General features: G+C 39.3%; 1 protein-coding gene across 1 annotated transcript in view; it reads left to right on the plus strand.

Moving 5' to 3' along the window:
• The first annotated feature begins 2,726 nt into the window (after positions 1–2,726).
• The window catches only part of ALDH1L2 (aldehyde dehydrogenase 1 family member L2), a 48,532-nt gene continuing 33,551 nt past the window's right edge, over positions 2,727–17,707 (plus strand). Inside the window, exons 1-5 of the mRNA XM_015591444.2 lie at positions 2,727–2,916; positions 11,289–11,433; positions 14,194–14,428; positions 16,137–16,302; positions 17,663–17,707. Coding sequence (XP_015446930.1) covers positions 2,869–2,916; positions 11,289–11,433; positions 14,194–14,428; positions 16,137–16,302; positions 17,663–17,707 — 639 coding nt within the window. The 5' untranslated portion in view covers positions 2,727–2,868. The remainder of the gene's footprint in view (positions 2,917–11,288; positions 11,434–14,193; positions 14,429–16,136; positions 16,303–17,662) is intronic.

Below are 17,707 nucleotides of genomic sequence, written 5' to 3' on the forward strand. Positions count from 1 at the left end.
AACGGAAATCTCTTTTTATGTTTTTAATATCTGTATGATCTGTACTGATGTCCACTCCTCTATTCGTGATATTTGATATTTCTGCTTTCTCTATTTTTTATCAATCTCTCTCAAAGTTTATCCATTTTATAAGTATTTTCAAAGAACCAACTTTTGGTTTTGTTGGTCATTTTTATTAAATGTATTTGGTTCTTAAAGAAGGAGATGTCAAGATGAGATTAGACATACCAGAGATTTTCTAGAGGAAACAGCTATTGAGGGGGAAAGGGAAAGGAGCCAGGGAAAGCTAAGAGACCCATCTGGCTGCAATTCTGGTCTGATTCTTTGTGAAGGAGATAGGGAAGGAAAGCAGGATAGGGAAGAGTACTAGACTGCTATGACATTCAAAGAAAATCTGGTAGGCCAATAGAATCACCCCATCAGTGGTGATCTGCATCTCCCAGCAATGACCTGCCTTACTATTCTTGCTCCCCCCACCCAAGTCATTAGCTGGGAGCAATTCATGGGAGGCATAAACTGAGTTTGAATGTGAAAATAAACTTCAGAGTACAGCAGCTAACGTCATCAGTTAGTCATGCTTCCTGCAGTTGACAATCTGTCAGTGGCTATGCTCAAGGTTACCATCTACTACAATTTTGGGTGAAAGGAAAGGGGTTATACCAATGGAAACAAGATCCAAAAAGAATGCCTGGTTCAAAAGCTGGAAGGCTTTCTGCAAGGGAAAGATAAAGAAAAAAAACTGAAAAAAGTTTATTTCAGGCCCAAACTTTTATCTCTTAAGGATAACTTGCTTTCAACTTTGTTTCTTCAGCTTACTCTAGACTAGTCACTTTTCTCTCATTTCCTTCATCTCAGCAAAAATATCTTGTGAGTGTCTGCAGATACAATGCTCTTTCATGCACCAGACACCAGGAAAAGCAAATAACATTCTATCTCTTCCAGGAATATCCCCTGTCATTATTTAGAAGTGCATTATTATTATTTCTCGTACAGCCATATTCACTTAAATTCACTCGCATATTTGCCCTTTTTTGGTCTTCATTCCTTCCTGCCTTTCCGGGCTTCCATGTGAGTAATTTTCCTCCTGCTTGAAGGATACTCTTTAATATTCCCTTTATTGAGTGTCTGCTGATGACAAATTCTCTTAAGTTTTTGTTTCTAAAATTGACTTCATTTCATCTCCATTTTGCTGGGCATAGATAGATAGATAGATAGATAGATAGATAGATAGACAGACAGACAGACAGGAGTTTTTGTTTGTTTGTTTGTTTGTTTGTTAAACTCTCTAAATGTATCTGGTCTAACCTCCAATTATCAAAAGAACTACACTTTTGGTTCTTAGCAAAGAAGAAAATCTTAGACATCATGAATTTTGTTATATTTGAGTGAACATAAACTTGTTTTCTAAAGTTAGGAGTTGGAGTATATAATTTGGAAACCCCATTCAGGAAAAATCACACTCCTTCGCCACTCCTCCCAGTTTACGCAGATAAGAACAAATAAAATGAATATCAACATATGGACATTTAAAAGAAGCAAGAAGTCAGAAAATGCAGTCAGGGAAGTGGGTTGAGTTGGTGAAGGGCAATTCCCAAAGCAAAACCCTGATGTTATCTGCAATTCTCCAAGCTTTGAGGATGGGTTTTTTTTTTTTTTTCAATCTCTCCTACCTTCTTAAACACATTTACTTATTAATTCATTTTCTCTTTCAACAAATATTTCTTAAGCTCTGCTTAGTGATAGATACTGTAAATCTTTCTAAATCAAACATGGATTCTGTCTGCAAGGAGCTTCCAGTAGAGAAGATGACAGCTACATAAATACCAGTAACAGATTAAAACATGATGAGATGCATAGACAAAAATCCTTCTCTGTTCTGAGAAGTAAAATACTACTTTGAGGGAATAAGTAGGTTAGGGAGGAAAGAATCAGGAAGAAATGACTCCAGGAAGTAGCATTTGAGCTATACTTTTAAGAAGAAAAGGAATTTGGTCATGCTGAGATAAGTGACAGGTGACAAGTTTTTCTGGGAAGTATTGTCCAGGAAGGAATTGGCAAATACTTCAGTTCAGCTGAATTACACGTGCGAAAAATAGCATCGAGAAATAAGAATAATGCCAAATTGCAGATGGCCTTGAATGAAAGGCTGAGGAGCTCTATTTGAGACAGTGCTCAGCCATAGCATGTATGAGCATTTCTTCTAGAGAAGAGAAGGAAAAGGGTCTCTACCTACCTATCTAACATCCGTAGCGAACCAACTCTGTGCCAGACCCTTTGCTCAGCGCTACGTACTCTCATTAAATCTTACCAGCCTACGAGATAGGAATCAAGATCCCTACCTAGAAAAGGTGCCCCCATCCCTTAAATTTCGTAACTGGAGGCATGCTGGCGTGCCTATTCCCTTCTCAGGACTGTGTAATAGGCATGACTTGGAGTGTCAGACTAACAATTGAGGCAGATCCCTATGTACCTCAGAGGGCCTGAGTAACTGGTAGGTCCCTCAGCTAGTAAGTACCTGGCGCACGACTGGGACCGAGGCAGCCACCAGCAGCGGTCCCTCCCGCTCCGCACCAGTTCAGCAACTTGTCGGAGGCCGGGCAGCTCCGGGCGGCCGACGCAGCCCCGCCCAGTCGCACGGGATTGGCTGCCGAGCCCCACCAGCTGGAGAGGGCGGAGTCCTGCCACATGGAGGGGGCGGGGTCGTGCCAGCTGACGGGGCGAGGCCATGGGTCCGGTCCTGGGACTTGCCTTCATAGCCAGCAGCGAGCGCGGCCGCCCAGTGCTCGGAGGCTGCAGGCCGCGTCCAGGCTGAGCCTCCCGCTTGCCTCCCGCGCCGCCGCGCCGCCCGCGCGAGCGCTCCTTTCCAGAATGCTGCGTTGGGGCAGCCAGGCGCTCCGGCGCTTCTCCACCGGCCGGGTGAGTCCCGCCCAGGCCAGCGTCCCGGCTCTCCCCCGGGGCTGGAGGGCCGGGCTGCGGGGCTGGGGGTGGGCAGCGATGTTTACACAGCTAAAAAGCTAAGACAATGTTTTTAAAACTGGGAGACTGCAGAGATGAGTCCGGGGAGGGTCCTCGATGGGGCTTGTCAGTCGAGCCATTGTTTTCTACGGGGAAAAGGGCCAACGATGCGGCTTTTGAACATCTAAGGTCTGGCTGGCATTGACAGGGTGGGAACAGTCATTTGGCAAGGGGGACAGAAGTCGGCTTTCTTTCCTTTTTCGTTTCATTTGTGAGATCCCTGGTTACGACCTGGAGCCAAGGTACAGGACCGAGACCATCTCCTAAAGGAGAGTGGTATCAAGTCAGCCGGGTCCTCCTCGGCAGCCTGAAAGGTGTAAGCCCTTGGGACTGGCATGCAGGGCCCATTCAGATAGTGGCACTCAAGAGCCGGTGTTTGAAAGCTCATTCCTGAGCGGTAGGCGGCAAGATTTCTAGGATGACTAGTCGCTGCAGAAGCGGGCAAGCTGAACATTTGAAAACTGTAGCGCAAGAACCGAGCCTTGGCCCAGCCCCGAGTCTTGAAATTGCATCAGCTTCTCCAGAAATGGAACAAGAACGGACACGTTGCGTGTGACGCTGCCTTCAGCGCTGCGGGGGCCTCGGGAGAGATGCCTCCCTCTATCTAAGCGGACTTCAAGCTGTTCAAGGAAGAGAAAAAAAAAAAATCTGTTTCATGTACATTATCTCTTTATAGGAAGTACATGTTTGCTATTAGAATTTGCTTTTGATTCATTTTATCTGCCAAAGCCATAAGTGCACGCGTACATATTCAGATGTAAAAAACTTAGAGGCAGGGAGATGTCTTGAGTAGCACCCAAAACTGGCCCAAAGTCTCATAAATGGAAAAGCTTCTCTCCCCTAGTCAACCTCCAAATAATGAGAATTCACTTTACCCCATGCGATCGGTTCTGGTTATTCTGAAAGTATTCACCTTTTTAAACATAAGGAAAAAGAGACCTGCTCTGGGAAAGCTTTTTCTTGCTCTCCTAAGCAGAGCACTGCACTCCTTAGCTTTCTCCGGACACGTGTCACATGGAAATCGGGGTTGGATGGCACAGAGAGGAAGGGGTGTGTGCCAGCCTGTTTTATTGACCTCCTCTGTCAACACCTTTCATTGAATTATCGTTTTTGGAGAGCAGAAGAGAGTCTTGAAGAATGAAAATATTGTAGTAGTGAGGTTTACATAAGATTTCAGTAGTAAGCGATGAACATCCAGGTGGCAAATGGCATAAATAAAAACATATGTGGGGAATCACCAGGCATGGGGAGGGGTCAGGGGCCAGAGTCTGACTATACCCAGGAATGCATGTGGAAGAGCTGGGGAGAAGGCAGGTTCTTCAATGACTGAAAGGAAGACATGGAATGATAAGTGAAGAATTTGGAGTATTTTGCTCCATAGCAAATGGATGTCCATCCTTTGGACTGTGTTCTATAAGAATTGTACAAAATCAAACATGTAATGGGTTGTGGGAGCATAAAAATGGTACAAACATTTTGATTAAACTGGTGGTTTTTTATAAAATTAAACATACACCTATTATATTACCCAGAAATTGCACTCCTAGGTATTTACCTAAGAGGAATGAAAACTTCACTGTTCACACCGATACCTGTTTGTGAATGTTTACAGAGTCTTTGTACATAGTCACCAAAAACTGGAAACAACTTAAATGTCCTACAGCTGGTGACATGACAAACTGTGGTACATTATCCACATTATGGAATCCGACTCAGGAAAAAGAAAAAGAGAAATTATATACCAATACACACGACATGGATGAAACTCAAATGTGTGTGCTAACTGTAAGAAGACAGACTCAAAGGGCTATCTATATACTGTATGATTCCATTTATCTGACATTTTGGAAAGAGTATAGTGATAGAAAAAAGATCAGTGTCAGGGGCTGGAGATGAGGGAAGGATTGACTGCAAAGGGACATGAGGGAATTGAATTGTGGGTGGATGGAAATGTTCTTTATCTTGATTGTGATGGTGGTTACATGGCATAGTTAAAACTGAAACTGCATATTTTACTGTAGGTAAATTATACCTGCATCTTGGAAAATGTCACACAGCACTTTTGAGTTTGATATTAAAGCAGAATGAAAAAGAAATCTCAGAAACTTGGTAAAATACAAGGGGAAAATAAGTTTATAACACTTCCTGACAGAATTAATGTTTCCATTCTCTATCTTAAAGAAATGAACTTAGAAACATTTAATGATTTCAGCTTAGTGATATGGCTGGATCTTTTTAACTGATGCAACTATATATAGCAATAAAACCCTTTGTCAGTTTTGTTGTCCACCTCTGATATCTTGCCTGGCTCATTGCTTCTTAATTTCTCCTCATGGTAGGGTTTATTTAGCCCTCATATTTATTTGGCACCCTGTTATTTAGCTTCCTCTGCCAGCATCTGGGACAAGTCTGGCTGGTGGTTCTGGGTTCATAGCCTCGTTTCAGGATTTGAGGTTACCTTATGAATCAGTTTGAGAGGTTGGACCTTTCCCTGCTTCCTGGAACCAAGTACTGGCTTTATACTCTATTTCTAGCAACCACATCCTTAACTTGTTTGACCCCTGCTTTGTTGTCTAGTTTGTTTTTAGAACCTCCAAATTCAACTTCGAACCATATTAAATTATGTATTATGTACTATGCACTTTGTCTAAATCCTGAGGAAATAATAATAGTAATAGTATTGGTATAGCACTTCGTAAGTACCAGGCATCTGTTATAAATTCTTTACATATATACTCATTTAATCTTCATAATATCTCAGTGAGGTAGGTACTATTACTATTCCCATTTTACAGATAGGGAAACTGAGACCCAGAGGTGTTAAATAACTTTTCTAGAGTCTCACAGCCAAAAAGGATAAAATAAGAAATAAATAGTCCCTGCTTTCAAGGAGTCCATAGGTTAGTAAAGATTGGTAAAGATAATACACCAAATTAAAATACGAATGGATAGAAAAATGTGAAGACACTCAACTAAACTAGTAATCAGGAAAATGCAAATTAGAACAAGATTTAGTTTTTCACTCTTCAGGTCAGTAAAAATCATAGAGTTTGACAATGTTGTGTGTTGGCAGGGATGAGAAAAAAGTTCTTCAAATACTCCAGAAGCCAATCTGATGCTATCCAATAATATTTAAGTTCAAAAATGATCCTGCAATTTCTTGTGTAAATATCTGAGAAAACACTTCCACGTGGGCTCAGGAAGCACGTACAAAGATATTCATGGCCATGGCATTTGTAATAATGACATATTAAAAGCTGGAATGTGCCTCAATAGGGAAATGAATGAATAAACTGAGACATAGCTTCTCTATGGAACACTGTGCACCACTTTTAAAGAATGAATTATATGTACCGACAGGAAAGTTATGGAACATTATACATAATATGATTTCATTTGTATTACTTTTAAAAATACAAAATAATATTTTAGGTGTATATGTCCATGTTTTTAATAAGAAGTGTTATGTGTTAATTTAAATTAATTTTAAAATTCTATGCAATTAGAATAAACAGGTAATAGCTATGAGTCTTAGAAGACTCATCTTGGAAGTTGGCTGAGAGTGGGGCAGGGTTATGGGAGGGCTTCGGGAAGTTCTCTTTGGATGTCCTCTCCATTCGGACCCACACTGTGCTCTCCTATCTCAGCTCTGTGATGCCATTATGTCTTTATTTGTGTGTCTTCCCTACTAACTGATGTACTTTTGAGAACAGCAACCATATCTTCTTTGTACCGTGAGTGTAAGGGTCCCAAAGAAAAATGCCCACAGAGGCCAAACAAGTTGGGATTTGAAGTGAGGGATTTGAGCTGGATGGAGTGAAAGACCATATTCAGAGTAAAGGGGGCACCCACTGCTCAACTCTAGGTATTGCTATATGGGAATGTGGATCAGGTTTGACAAACTTCCTGACTTTTAAAGAGGAGTAAGAAATTCAACCTGCTAATATGAATTCTCCTAATTATTTTACAAATGTCCTGTGAGCCAAAACCGAAAACAAAAAGGCACGTGACTGATTTGCAACCTCTACTATGCACTGTGCCCAGAACATGGTAAATACTCAAAACATGCTTGTTGAATAAATGTCACACGGTGTCAGGCAAGGTTTGGGCCCGCATGTACTGGATGCTCCATTAAGTGTTAGGCGTCTGGCTGTCTCAGAAAATTTTACTTCATTTTATTCTCTTGTGGAAAGATCCTTCATGTAAAATTGTCAATTTTCACACTTCCTGGTATGGATAGCTTTGGCCTTATTTTACACCCTGCTCAAAAGGTTCTATTACGGTAGCATCTACTGCACAAAAGGGCTTCAGATCGGGGCAGACTCTTAGCACGGTGCCCTTACACTTTTCTACAGAAGACTACGATTTTTTTTGTTGTTCTTTTGCTTTATGTTTTAATCCTCAGAGCATAATCGGAGTCTATATTAATTTGCTTCTTGAAGAACTCCACCAGGGTGTGGACCGTGTGGGAATGCAATATTTGCTAGTTTAAAATCAAAAGCTCTGTTCCCTGTAAAAGGCTCTTTGAACGCAGAACATTATCTTTAGAGAACCCCAAGGTACTAGCGCTTATCACCCATATTGTCCCCATGTCAGGACTACCAAAGTACCCTTAGTAAGTCTGATGGAACCGCTTCTTACAACTGACCTGTCAAACCATTGCCATGTTTTCCTTTTTTTTTAAGAAAAGGGTAGTGGTGCGGGGGGTGGGGAGGGAGGCAGGCGGTGGCTTTAACATAGGAACGCCACAAAAGCACATCTGCTGAAGTGAGATTGATCTGAATTTGAATCCTGCCTCTGCCTCTTATTATCCCTGTCCTTGGATAGGTTACTTAACTTCCCAGAGCAACTATGTTTTTTCATTTGTAAAATGGGTCACTGTGAGTATTAAAGTAAAGACACATGAAAAGTTTTTGATAAAAGTTTTGAATGAATGAAAAGAGCTCCAAATAGTGCCAGGCTCATGTAGGAGAGATCCATTATCATCATTTTCATTGACCTAGGTATTACTTGTGGTGTAATAATAATGATAGTTAGCATTTATCGGGCATTTACTATTGCCATTCACTGCACTAATGCATTACATGTTTTATCCCACTAAACCCTTATAACAACCTTATGAGATAGATACTATTATTATTCAGGTTTTAATAGATGAGACCCAGCTTACGATCAAACGGCTGGTATTATAGAAAAACAATGTGCACTAGGATAATAACTAGAGTTAGAATCTTCGGGCTGCCACTCAGTAGCACTTTTACTCCAGACTGCATCTTAACTTCTCTGTGTTGTAATTTCTTCATCCGTAAGATGGCTTAACAATTCCTGTCTGCAGGAGTCACTGGGCAATCAAAATGAGGTGATATATATGAAATACTTGGCACATACGAGGGTCTCATTACACTGTTTGCTATTCTTTCCACTTCTTCTTCCTGATCCAAACTTCCCAAGGCAGTCAAGCTCTATAAGCTCTGTAAAATCTATTTTGTAGTCATTGAACACACACTATCCATATAGCACAGATCTTCAGACTTTGTGTGCCTGTGAGTCACTGTTAAAATGCAGCTTCTTGGGCCTGAAATTCTGTCATGGTAGATCTGGAGTGAGGCCCAGGAATGCACATTTTTTACATGTCCTCCCAGCTGATTCTGCCAACATGGGCAGTCAGTTCCCAGATCATACTTGGAGAAATAAGACTAAGTTAACATAGCCCAGTCCAGTTTTGTGGAATTATGCTAACTCATTAGAACCACATTTAAAATCATAAAATCTGAATATTTCTCAGTGTTAGAAACTCACCTCTGTAGCTTCAGCTTTAGCATGGAGCTCAGAAAATATTTCAACAAATGTAGTATTTCCAAAAGTTCAGACATGGACAGTTTCTTTAAATGCCATCTTTCTGAGGGAATTGTTGAATCTGGAATTGAACCTCAAATAACCAAATGACAGCTGAGTGGCACATTGCATTTGAGTCAGCTCAGCCTCTTTGTTCTTGTGTGTTTTAAGGGTAGTATTTTAGATGTCTTAAAATATCTGGTGTTGGTAATGATATGAAGTAAAGCCAAATTTTGTAAGATAGCTAACAGGTCAATTCTATTTCAAGCCACAGTATTAACTATAGGATTTGAAGATAGAATGTTTATAGACCATTTCGATTTTTTGATGAGAGGAAATGAAATAATCATACGTTTTCTGTAGGTGAATTATGCTATTGTTGAAGAATTAATTTGTTTACTTGCATGTTGTCTGTTAGACCTTGAAACTCTAGGCTCTTTTGGAATAGAAACTTCTGCTGGCCCTAGAAAAGGACTTTTAAACAGAAACCTTAATTGTTTAATTATCAGCTCAAATAAAGAAAAGGTGTGAACCCATATGCTTTTAAGTTCATGTCTAAAAATGATACCATCGTGCCCTTAATAGAGTGGGAAACAAGGGAACATCAATTTTCCTCATAATTAGATTTTCACAGTGAGGCTTTACTAATTTAGAATCCCATTTAGATTGAGGAGGAAAAAATTCTAAGTCAGAACCCTGTGGAGCCATATCCTAACATGGAAGAACGAAAGATGGAAGGAGTTCTGGGGGCTGGAGTTGGTCCGTTACCAAAACAGGAAACGCATAGCAAGTGGTGACCCTTTGATTACTGTCTCAACACCCACAGTTCTGTTTCTAGCCTGCTTCACCTGATGGTTTTTCGTCATCATCTTAACAATCATCATGTCAACATGTGACTGTAAGCTCTGTAAAAAGACTCCATTTAGGGAAAATTTGCAAAAGGCGTAATTGCTCAAAGACTGTTCTTTAAAAACTTGAACCCTATTAGTGCCACTCTTACCTATGGTGTTTATATTTCTTGATAACCACTGTATTTTTGTGCATCACTGTTAATCTTCTAAAAAGAAGATGCAAGAGATGGGTGGGTAATGGCAGCTCATTTTAATTATTTTATTTTTAAGTACATACGTGGACTTTGGAGTCAGACGGATCTGGATTCAAATCCTAGCTCTTCTCCTTTCTGCCAGTATGATATTGGGGATGAACTTAATATTTCTAAGCCTTGGTTTCTTCATTCATAAAATGGAACAAAATGGAAGATAATAACAGGATAGTTGTGTGGATCAAATTAAATGAAATGTGCCAGGCTCAATTCCTTATCTGAAACATATGGAGCCAAATGTGTTTTGGGGTTCGGAATCATTCACATTTAGAAAGTTAATATGGTATGTAGATAATCCATTACATACAATTCACAGCAGGGTCTCCAATAGTATCTATAACCAAACACATTGATTTTTCAGCAGCAAAGTGTATGAATATTCACATAGTCTTTATAAATGTTATAAAGAGTACAAATAGCATTATGTCAGTTCAGGTCAGGTTTAAAGCTAAATGAGTTTGCACAAACTTACAAGAAATCTATAAAGACTATAAAAACGTTCCATTAAATCAATCCAGGTTTTGAGGCCAAATGAGTTTGGGCCACTTACCAAGGATTTAGGAATTCTAGACTATATGAAAAAACATATGACAGTGTCTAATATACTAGTGTCTAGTATACAGCAAAATCTTCAAAACATTATTAAAGCTTTTACTTAAACAGTACTTGGTGTCAGACACTGCATTAAGCCTATTACATATTAAGTCATCTTCTTCAGTCGAGGTTGGTGACATTATTATTCCCATTTTACAGATGTGGAAAAAAAGATAAACAGAAGTTAGTTACTTGCTTAAGGCTACACAATCAATAAGGGATAGATGGCGCTAGGTTTTGATCTCAGATAGTCTAGCTCTAGGATCTGTTTTTAACCTCTATCCTATACTAGATGTTAGCTCTGGGCCTCGTTTGGAGATGTGAGTGCTTCTTATTTCTACATTGCAGGGGCATAAAAGTATTGTCATTTTGAAGTAGATCTTGCTCAGATTTAAACTGCTTTAATTATGAAACTTACACTTATTTTTTAACATCTTGCCTCATTGCACCAAGGAGATAAAGTGGCTTGTTAAAATATAAGCAATCCCAAAGATTATAGCAAATAATCCAGAGTATTAGAGCAAAGGGAAAATGAGGAATATTTCAGAGTGAGATACTTTCACTACTATCTACATATAATGTAGTCTGGGTTCAGTATATGTCAGTAAAAAAATTATCTTGTAGTTATTTGATCCTTTTGTCATCCTCAAGTCATCTTGTATGATCGCAAAAAAAAAGAATGTTTATTATCCATATGTCTTCTATCCCTGCCAACATCCGTCATCATTGAATTGTTTCCCAGGTTTATTTCAAAAACAAGCTGAAGTTGGCCCTTATTGGTCAGAGCGTCTTTGGGCAGGAAGTCTACAGCCACCTCTGCAAAGAGGGCCATCGAGTTGTGGGCGTGTTCACTGTTCCAGACAAGGATGGAAAAGCTGACCCACTGGGTGAGTGTATCTTGGAATGATGGCATCAAGGACTCTGCCTTGGCCTTTCAGCTATCCTGTCTCGGGCCCAGCTCACACCTCTCATCCCTCGTTAGCATTTCTGTACTTCTACTTCTCTGCCACAGCTCCACAAACCCAGACTGCACACCTCCCCTCTTGGCTCTGCCATGTCCGCTCTATTTATTGAAAACCTTCTCAGGCCAAGGCAAATGGCATAGTGGATACAGATTTAAAAATTCTCCCTTCTTTGTGGGCCCCAAGACAAAGATGCAGACCCCTGTCATATTAAGAGTTCCTCCCCTTTTCTCCATGGTAATCATCAGGTCTGTCAGAGGAATTTATAGGCATATATTTTTCCCGAATTACACTTGTGACTTTCCAAAGGTGCTGTGGGGTATCTAGAATAATGGCTGATACAGACGTGCCAAAAGGAAAAAGGGAAGGCCACACCCAATGATAGAAATTGATGTGAGGTCATAAAATGCATTTATCTCAGAACAAATTATAGCTATGCTGCTTGGTGATTAAGGCAGGTAAAGAAAATAGTCATCCTCAGAGCAAACCTACAGTGTGATTCTGATTTGCATGCCATAGTTATATCAAGAAAGGGTACAAGATATAGAAATAGAAACAGTCTACAAATAATACAGGTCAGGAATAGAACTAGTGTCTAGAAATCTTGGCTTATGACATGGATCTTCATCTATCACCGGTACAATGTAGCACGTTACCATTATATTGGAAAACAGTGTAATAATAACCCTAAAATTTTACTTTTTTTCTTGAAAGAAGCAGCTCTTGGATTTATCCTAATTCTTGTTACTGCTTTTTAAAGTATTATATTTTAATATTATTTTTCAAGAGTCAAGTTAAAAAAAAGTTGGGCAAAGGGCACATATGCGCCTGAATTTAATCACTTGATTTAGAATTATCCTTATTTCAGAGAAAGGTGATCGCAATCTGGGGAATTCTGAGGGAACCTGCCTCATGAATTCTTATACTTGGCTCCAAAGGCAGAAGGGGACAAGACTCCTGTTGCTAGAACAATGACATGTCTCATCGTTATCTAATTCCATCAGTTTTGCATGTGCGATGTTTGAGAAGACTCATATTTGGATATTGGATCGGTTGTTGAATCACGAGGACCTTAAATAATATTAGCTTAAATTAAGATAGAAATCCATTTCTCAAATCTGGGTTGGCCACTAGAGCAGTATAGGATATGGTAAACAGCATACTTTCTAGAATCATGAAATAATTGTGACTCTGCCACTTACTAGCTGTGTGACCTTGGGCAAGTTACCTAAATTCACTAGGCTTCAATGGTACTCATCACGCACAGATTAAATGAAATAATATATGTTAGGTGCTTAGCTCTGTGCTTCGTTGATCAATAACAACAGCAGTTAACTATTCTTGTTGTCAGACAAAAATAGCCCTGGAGTGGCCGAAAATCAATCTGGGAAAACTGACACCTGAATCCCTTAAACCTATCCCAGTGCAGTAGATTTTTTTCCCTTATTTATGTATTTATTTAATTAACATTTTATTTCTTCCCCCACCTCCTCCCTTCCCCCTCCCCTTTGGTAAACACTAGTCTATAGTCCATGTCCATGAGTCTCTGTTTGTTTGTCCTGTTCATTTGTTGCTTTTAGGTTTATATCCCACATATAAGTGATATCATGTGATTTTCCACTTTTTCAGTCTGGCTTATTTTGCTTAGCATGATTATCTTGAGGTCCATCCATGTTGTCGCAAATGGCTGTATTTCATTTCTTCTTACGGCTGAGTAATATTCCATTGTATATATGTACCACAGCTTCTTTAGCCAATCATCTATCGTAGGGCACTTCGGTTGCTTCCATGTCCTGGCCACTGTGAATAATGCCGCTATGAACATCAATGTGCAAATATCTTTTTGGATATGGGTTTTCAAGTCTTTGGGGTAAATATCCAGTAGTGAGATTGCTGGATCATATGGTAGATCAATTCTTAGTTTTTTGAGGAACCTCCATACTGTTTTCCATAGTGGAAAAGTATGAGGGTTCCTATATTTTCCTTAGGGAAGAGCCTCAGATCCGCTCCAGGATAGCAGAACCCTTACAGGAAACATGCATTCTCAATCCTTGGCCTCTCTCCTCCACTAGCTTTTCTGATCAGTGAATTTGGGAAAAGGAACTAGACAGGCTCAGATCAGCTGTTTTCTCCCTTTATCTTTTGGGATCTGCCTGTTTGGTGGGGAGAATGTGTTCTGATCAACAGTTTTCCCTGAGGAAAAATGGGACTCCCCCCAAACCCCCACCAAGCAGGAAACAGGCGTGGGAAGGGACTTGAGGTTTTCTATTTGTGTTAGAGGCTGACCATGTCTCATTTGGGTGGTGATGTATTGACACTTGGCTCCAAATTTAAAAACAAACAAACAAATGTTCTTTAAGTAGTTGTATCAGTAATAAAGGTACAAATTTTGATCTATAAAAGAAAATGCTTCAGTTAAAATCTCAAAATGTTATCTAGCCACAAACTTTTAAGTTCAAAAATATTATGCCTTAAATATATAGGTAAAAATCACATTAGAAAAATGAATGGATCATGCTAAAATTGTAGCAGGTAAAATCCTGGTCAGAATCTAAGTTGTTCTTCACCGTGTTTTATTTGTAAATGTTTCATGAAACTGTAAAATTACAATGTGTAAATTCATAGCAATATAAAATTATGGCTAAAATTCTTTTTGATGAAAATAATCTTCTCTTTCATGCTCAGCTTTGGCTGCAGAGAGAGATGGGACCCCTGTGTTCAAGTTCCCTAGATGGAGAGTCAAGGGCAAGACCATAAAGGAGGTGGCAGAGGCTTACAGATCCGTGAGTGCCGAGCTAAATGTGCTTCCTTTCTGCACGCAGTTCATCCCCATGGATGTAATTGACAGCCCAAAGCATGGGTCCATCATTTATCACCCGTCCATTCTTCCCAGGCACAGAGGAGCCTCTGCTATCAACTGGTGAGATTTTTTTTTTTTTTTTTAAATAACGGAGAAGATGGGCCTATTTCTACTGCCCATAATCTTTCTGTTTTTTATTTAGGTGATCAAGGAACTAGGTGTGCTTGAACAATTGTAAGGTCCTGCATGATTGCTACTATTGCTTGAACTCCCCTGAGAGCTAGAGAAGCCAGGACAGCCTTTCCCAAGAATAGTCTATGGAGTACTGGCTCCATTGGCTATAACTAGGTATCAAGCAAACAAAGGTTCTATGGTCAGACAAGCCTGGTTTGTGCTGGATTTATTTATCGCAGGACTTCTTAGAGCTTTTAACATGTGCTTTGAGGTGAGGATCACAATCTTCAACAGGGATTCTGAGTACACAGTGTAGCTAAACTTATTTACGATAGAACATTTTTGCATAGAACGTTGCAAGTACGTTTCAGGAAATGCCGGATTACCTGAGATTATCTTCTTCATTTTCTGTCTTCCTCCACTGAACTTTAAGCTTCTTGAGGGAAGACAAGACGACTGTGGTCTAACACTTTAATTGCTATATTTCCCAATATTAAGAACAATGCCTGATACGCTGGAGGTACCCAGTACATAGGTACATTACGCTTTGGGCTGAGGTGGGCCTCTCCCATCCTCTCTACTCTCTTTTACCTGAACATCTCTGAGATATCCCTCAGCGTCAGGTTATTGAACAGGCAGAACATCGATATTCAGTTTAAATGCGACAAAAAGACATTTCAGTGTATTTAAAGTTTGATTAATGAATGATTTCTCTTTTCTTTAAATATTACTGTAGTGGATATCTTTGTATTTGTATTTTTTCTCGTTTCATATTGCTTCTACATGCAGTATCATTGGGTCAAAGTATATGAATATTTTCAGGGCTCTTGATAACATAATGCCAGTTAATTCTTCAATATTTCTGAACAGAGTGTTTGACTGACTGATGATTGATTGATTGATTTAAGTCTGGCTTGATTAATGACTCAAGTAAAAATGGCTTAGATTGTGAACATGGCTGACTTACCGCATTATACTCTGTCTATATTAGCCTGCTCTCTGATGTCTTTCTATGTATTTATCCAAATATCCAGCTTACTATACTTATGACAAGCTCCTACAGGGCTAGCATTTTCTCTTAGGCTAAGCTTTATAGTACACAAAATACAAACAGTTCAATTAATCAACCATCTTTTACTACAATTTATGCAGGCAATCTAGAACTACTTCTAGCTTTAAGTGGCTTATTCCTGAATTACACAACTTAAATTAGTAATCAGTTTTCCTCTTCACGTTGCACTGAGTATCCTCTATTTTATCTTTCGTTATCTTATTCTGTCTAATACAGGGTCAAGTACGATGTTAAGAGTTAGACCCAGGTGGGCAAAATTACCTGATGCTGCAGTAGAAAGCTGACACCAAGGAGTCAGTCAGTAGTAGCAATGATGGACTCTCATGCCTATTTGAGTAGACTGTAAGTTATCAGCATGTGTTAACAAGACTTTAGATATGAGGATGCATAAAATAGCAGTACCATTAAGTACTGCTTTTTATGAGTGCTGACATCTCCCAGCTCTACTGTTTGTTAATTTCTCACAATAGCTTCATTCACCATCTACTTTCCATTGTAACTACCTTGTACTTTAACATCGCTTATTCATTACTTTATGATACAGTTCACCAACGTTTTAAGTTGAAACTCTTCTTTTCACAGGACCCTCATTATGGGAGATAAGAAAGCTGGGTTTTCTGTATTCTGGGCTGATGATGGTTTAGACACGGGACCCATCCTTCTTCAGAGATCATGTGATGTGGAACCCAATGACACAGTGGATACGCTTTATAATCGATTTCTTTTTCCTGAAGGAATCAAGGCTATGGTCAGTATATTTATGCCATCAAGAAGAATTTAGTAAACCTTTACAGTTTTGAAAAACAAAATTCGATTTAAATTTACCTAAACTTTAAAATGTCTTAGTCTATGAAGCAGACTTGCTCTTCTGAGAGCAATGATCAAATAGATGAACTAGCAATCTGCTTTGATTATTTTACCAAATACTTGAATCTCCAACCCTGTTTATAATGACTAATTGTAAAGAAGTGTACAGAATCTTAAGAATTTTTGCTGTGTAATTTGAACTTCTTTCAAAAGTATTTGAAGGAATTTAATGATTTAATGACACCAGGGTTCTCATTCCACCACTTATTTGTCATATGACAATAGATGAGTCACTTAGCCTCTTTATCCTTGTATTCCTTATCTATAAAATGTGGATAATACTTCCTGACTTATAAAGTTGTTGTGAAAATTAAATGGCATTTGTGTAAAGCATCTGGCACACAGTAAGAGCTGTAATTATAAAAATGATAATTACAAAAAAAATTATAATTACAATAGAAATAGTATTATATGTATTCAGTGGCATTTGCTCAAGCCCAGATCCTGTACCTAAGCCTGGGTGATATTATAGCTAGAAGTGGGTAGAATGAATGAGCTGTGAACTTGGCTCCCTCTATGTGCTCTTGGGAAGTTTGGTCAGCAGCTGTGAGGGCTTAGAGAGAAATCTGAGATTTCTCAGTGAAAGAGTGAGGCTCTGAACTCAAGGCAAATATAAATATTGCATAGAAGAGAATGCAGGACACATTCTAAAGGCAATCAGACTCAGGGGTAGATGTTAACTTCTTTTTAATTCCAGGTGTACTCAGCTAGAAAGCAAGCAGAATTACTTAAATATAATAATATATCACTTACTAGAATCGTCGTGATGAACAGAAATAACCCATAATGACCTATTTTACAATTATATTCCAAAAACTTCCATTGACTCATCAAAGGGAGATTGAAATTTGTTTAAACAAAGGAGGCATTTTATGAATACAGGCTTGATATTGACAGTAGATAGACTTGGATGCAGATCTTGCTTCTGACACCTACATGCTATCTCTGTGATCTTGAACTAGTTGCTTAACTCTGCTAAGCCTCAGTTTTCTCATCTGTGAGTCAGGAGCAATAATATCCATCTTGCAGAACTGGTATCATGTTGCAAGTGCTATTTACATAAAGTAGCTACCACACTCCCTGGCACATATCTGTGAATCTGAAGAAATGGTAGTCATTCCCATAGTCTGACTCTCTGGACAGATTTATATGTAGAAATCCTGTTAAGCAGACATTTCGGTCAAACAGCCATGCCATTGTTGCCCACTGGGCTATCACACAGCTAACGTTTCTGGCTTTAGGTGGAAGCTGTCCAACTCATCGCCGATGGAAAAGCTCTTCGGATT

The sequence above is a fragment of the Pteropus alecto genome, unplaced genomic scaffold (genome assembly GCF_000325575.1).
Source record: "Pteropus alecto unplaced genomic scaffold, ASM32557v1 scaffold94, whole genome shotgun sequence".
In the NCBI taxonomy this organism is placed as follows: Eukaryota; Metazoa; Chordata; class Mammalia; order Chiroptera; family Pteropodidae; genus Pteropus; species Pteropus alecto.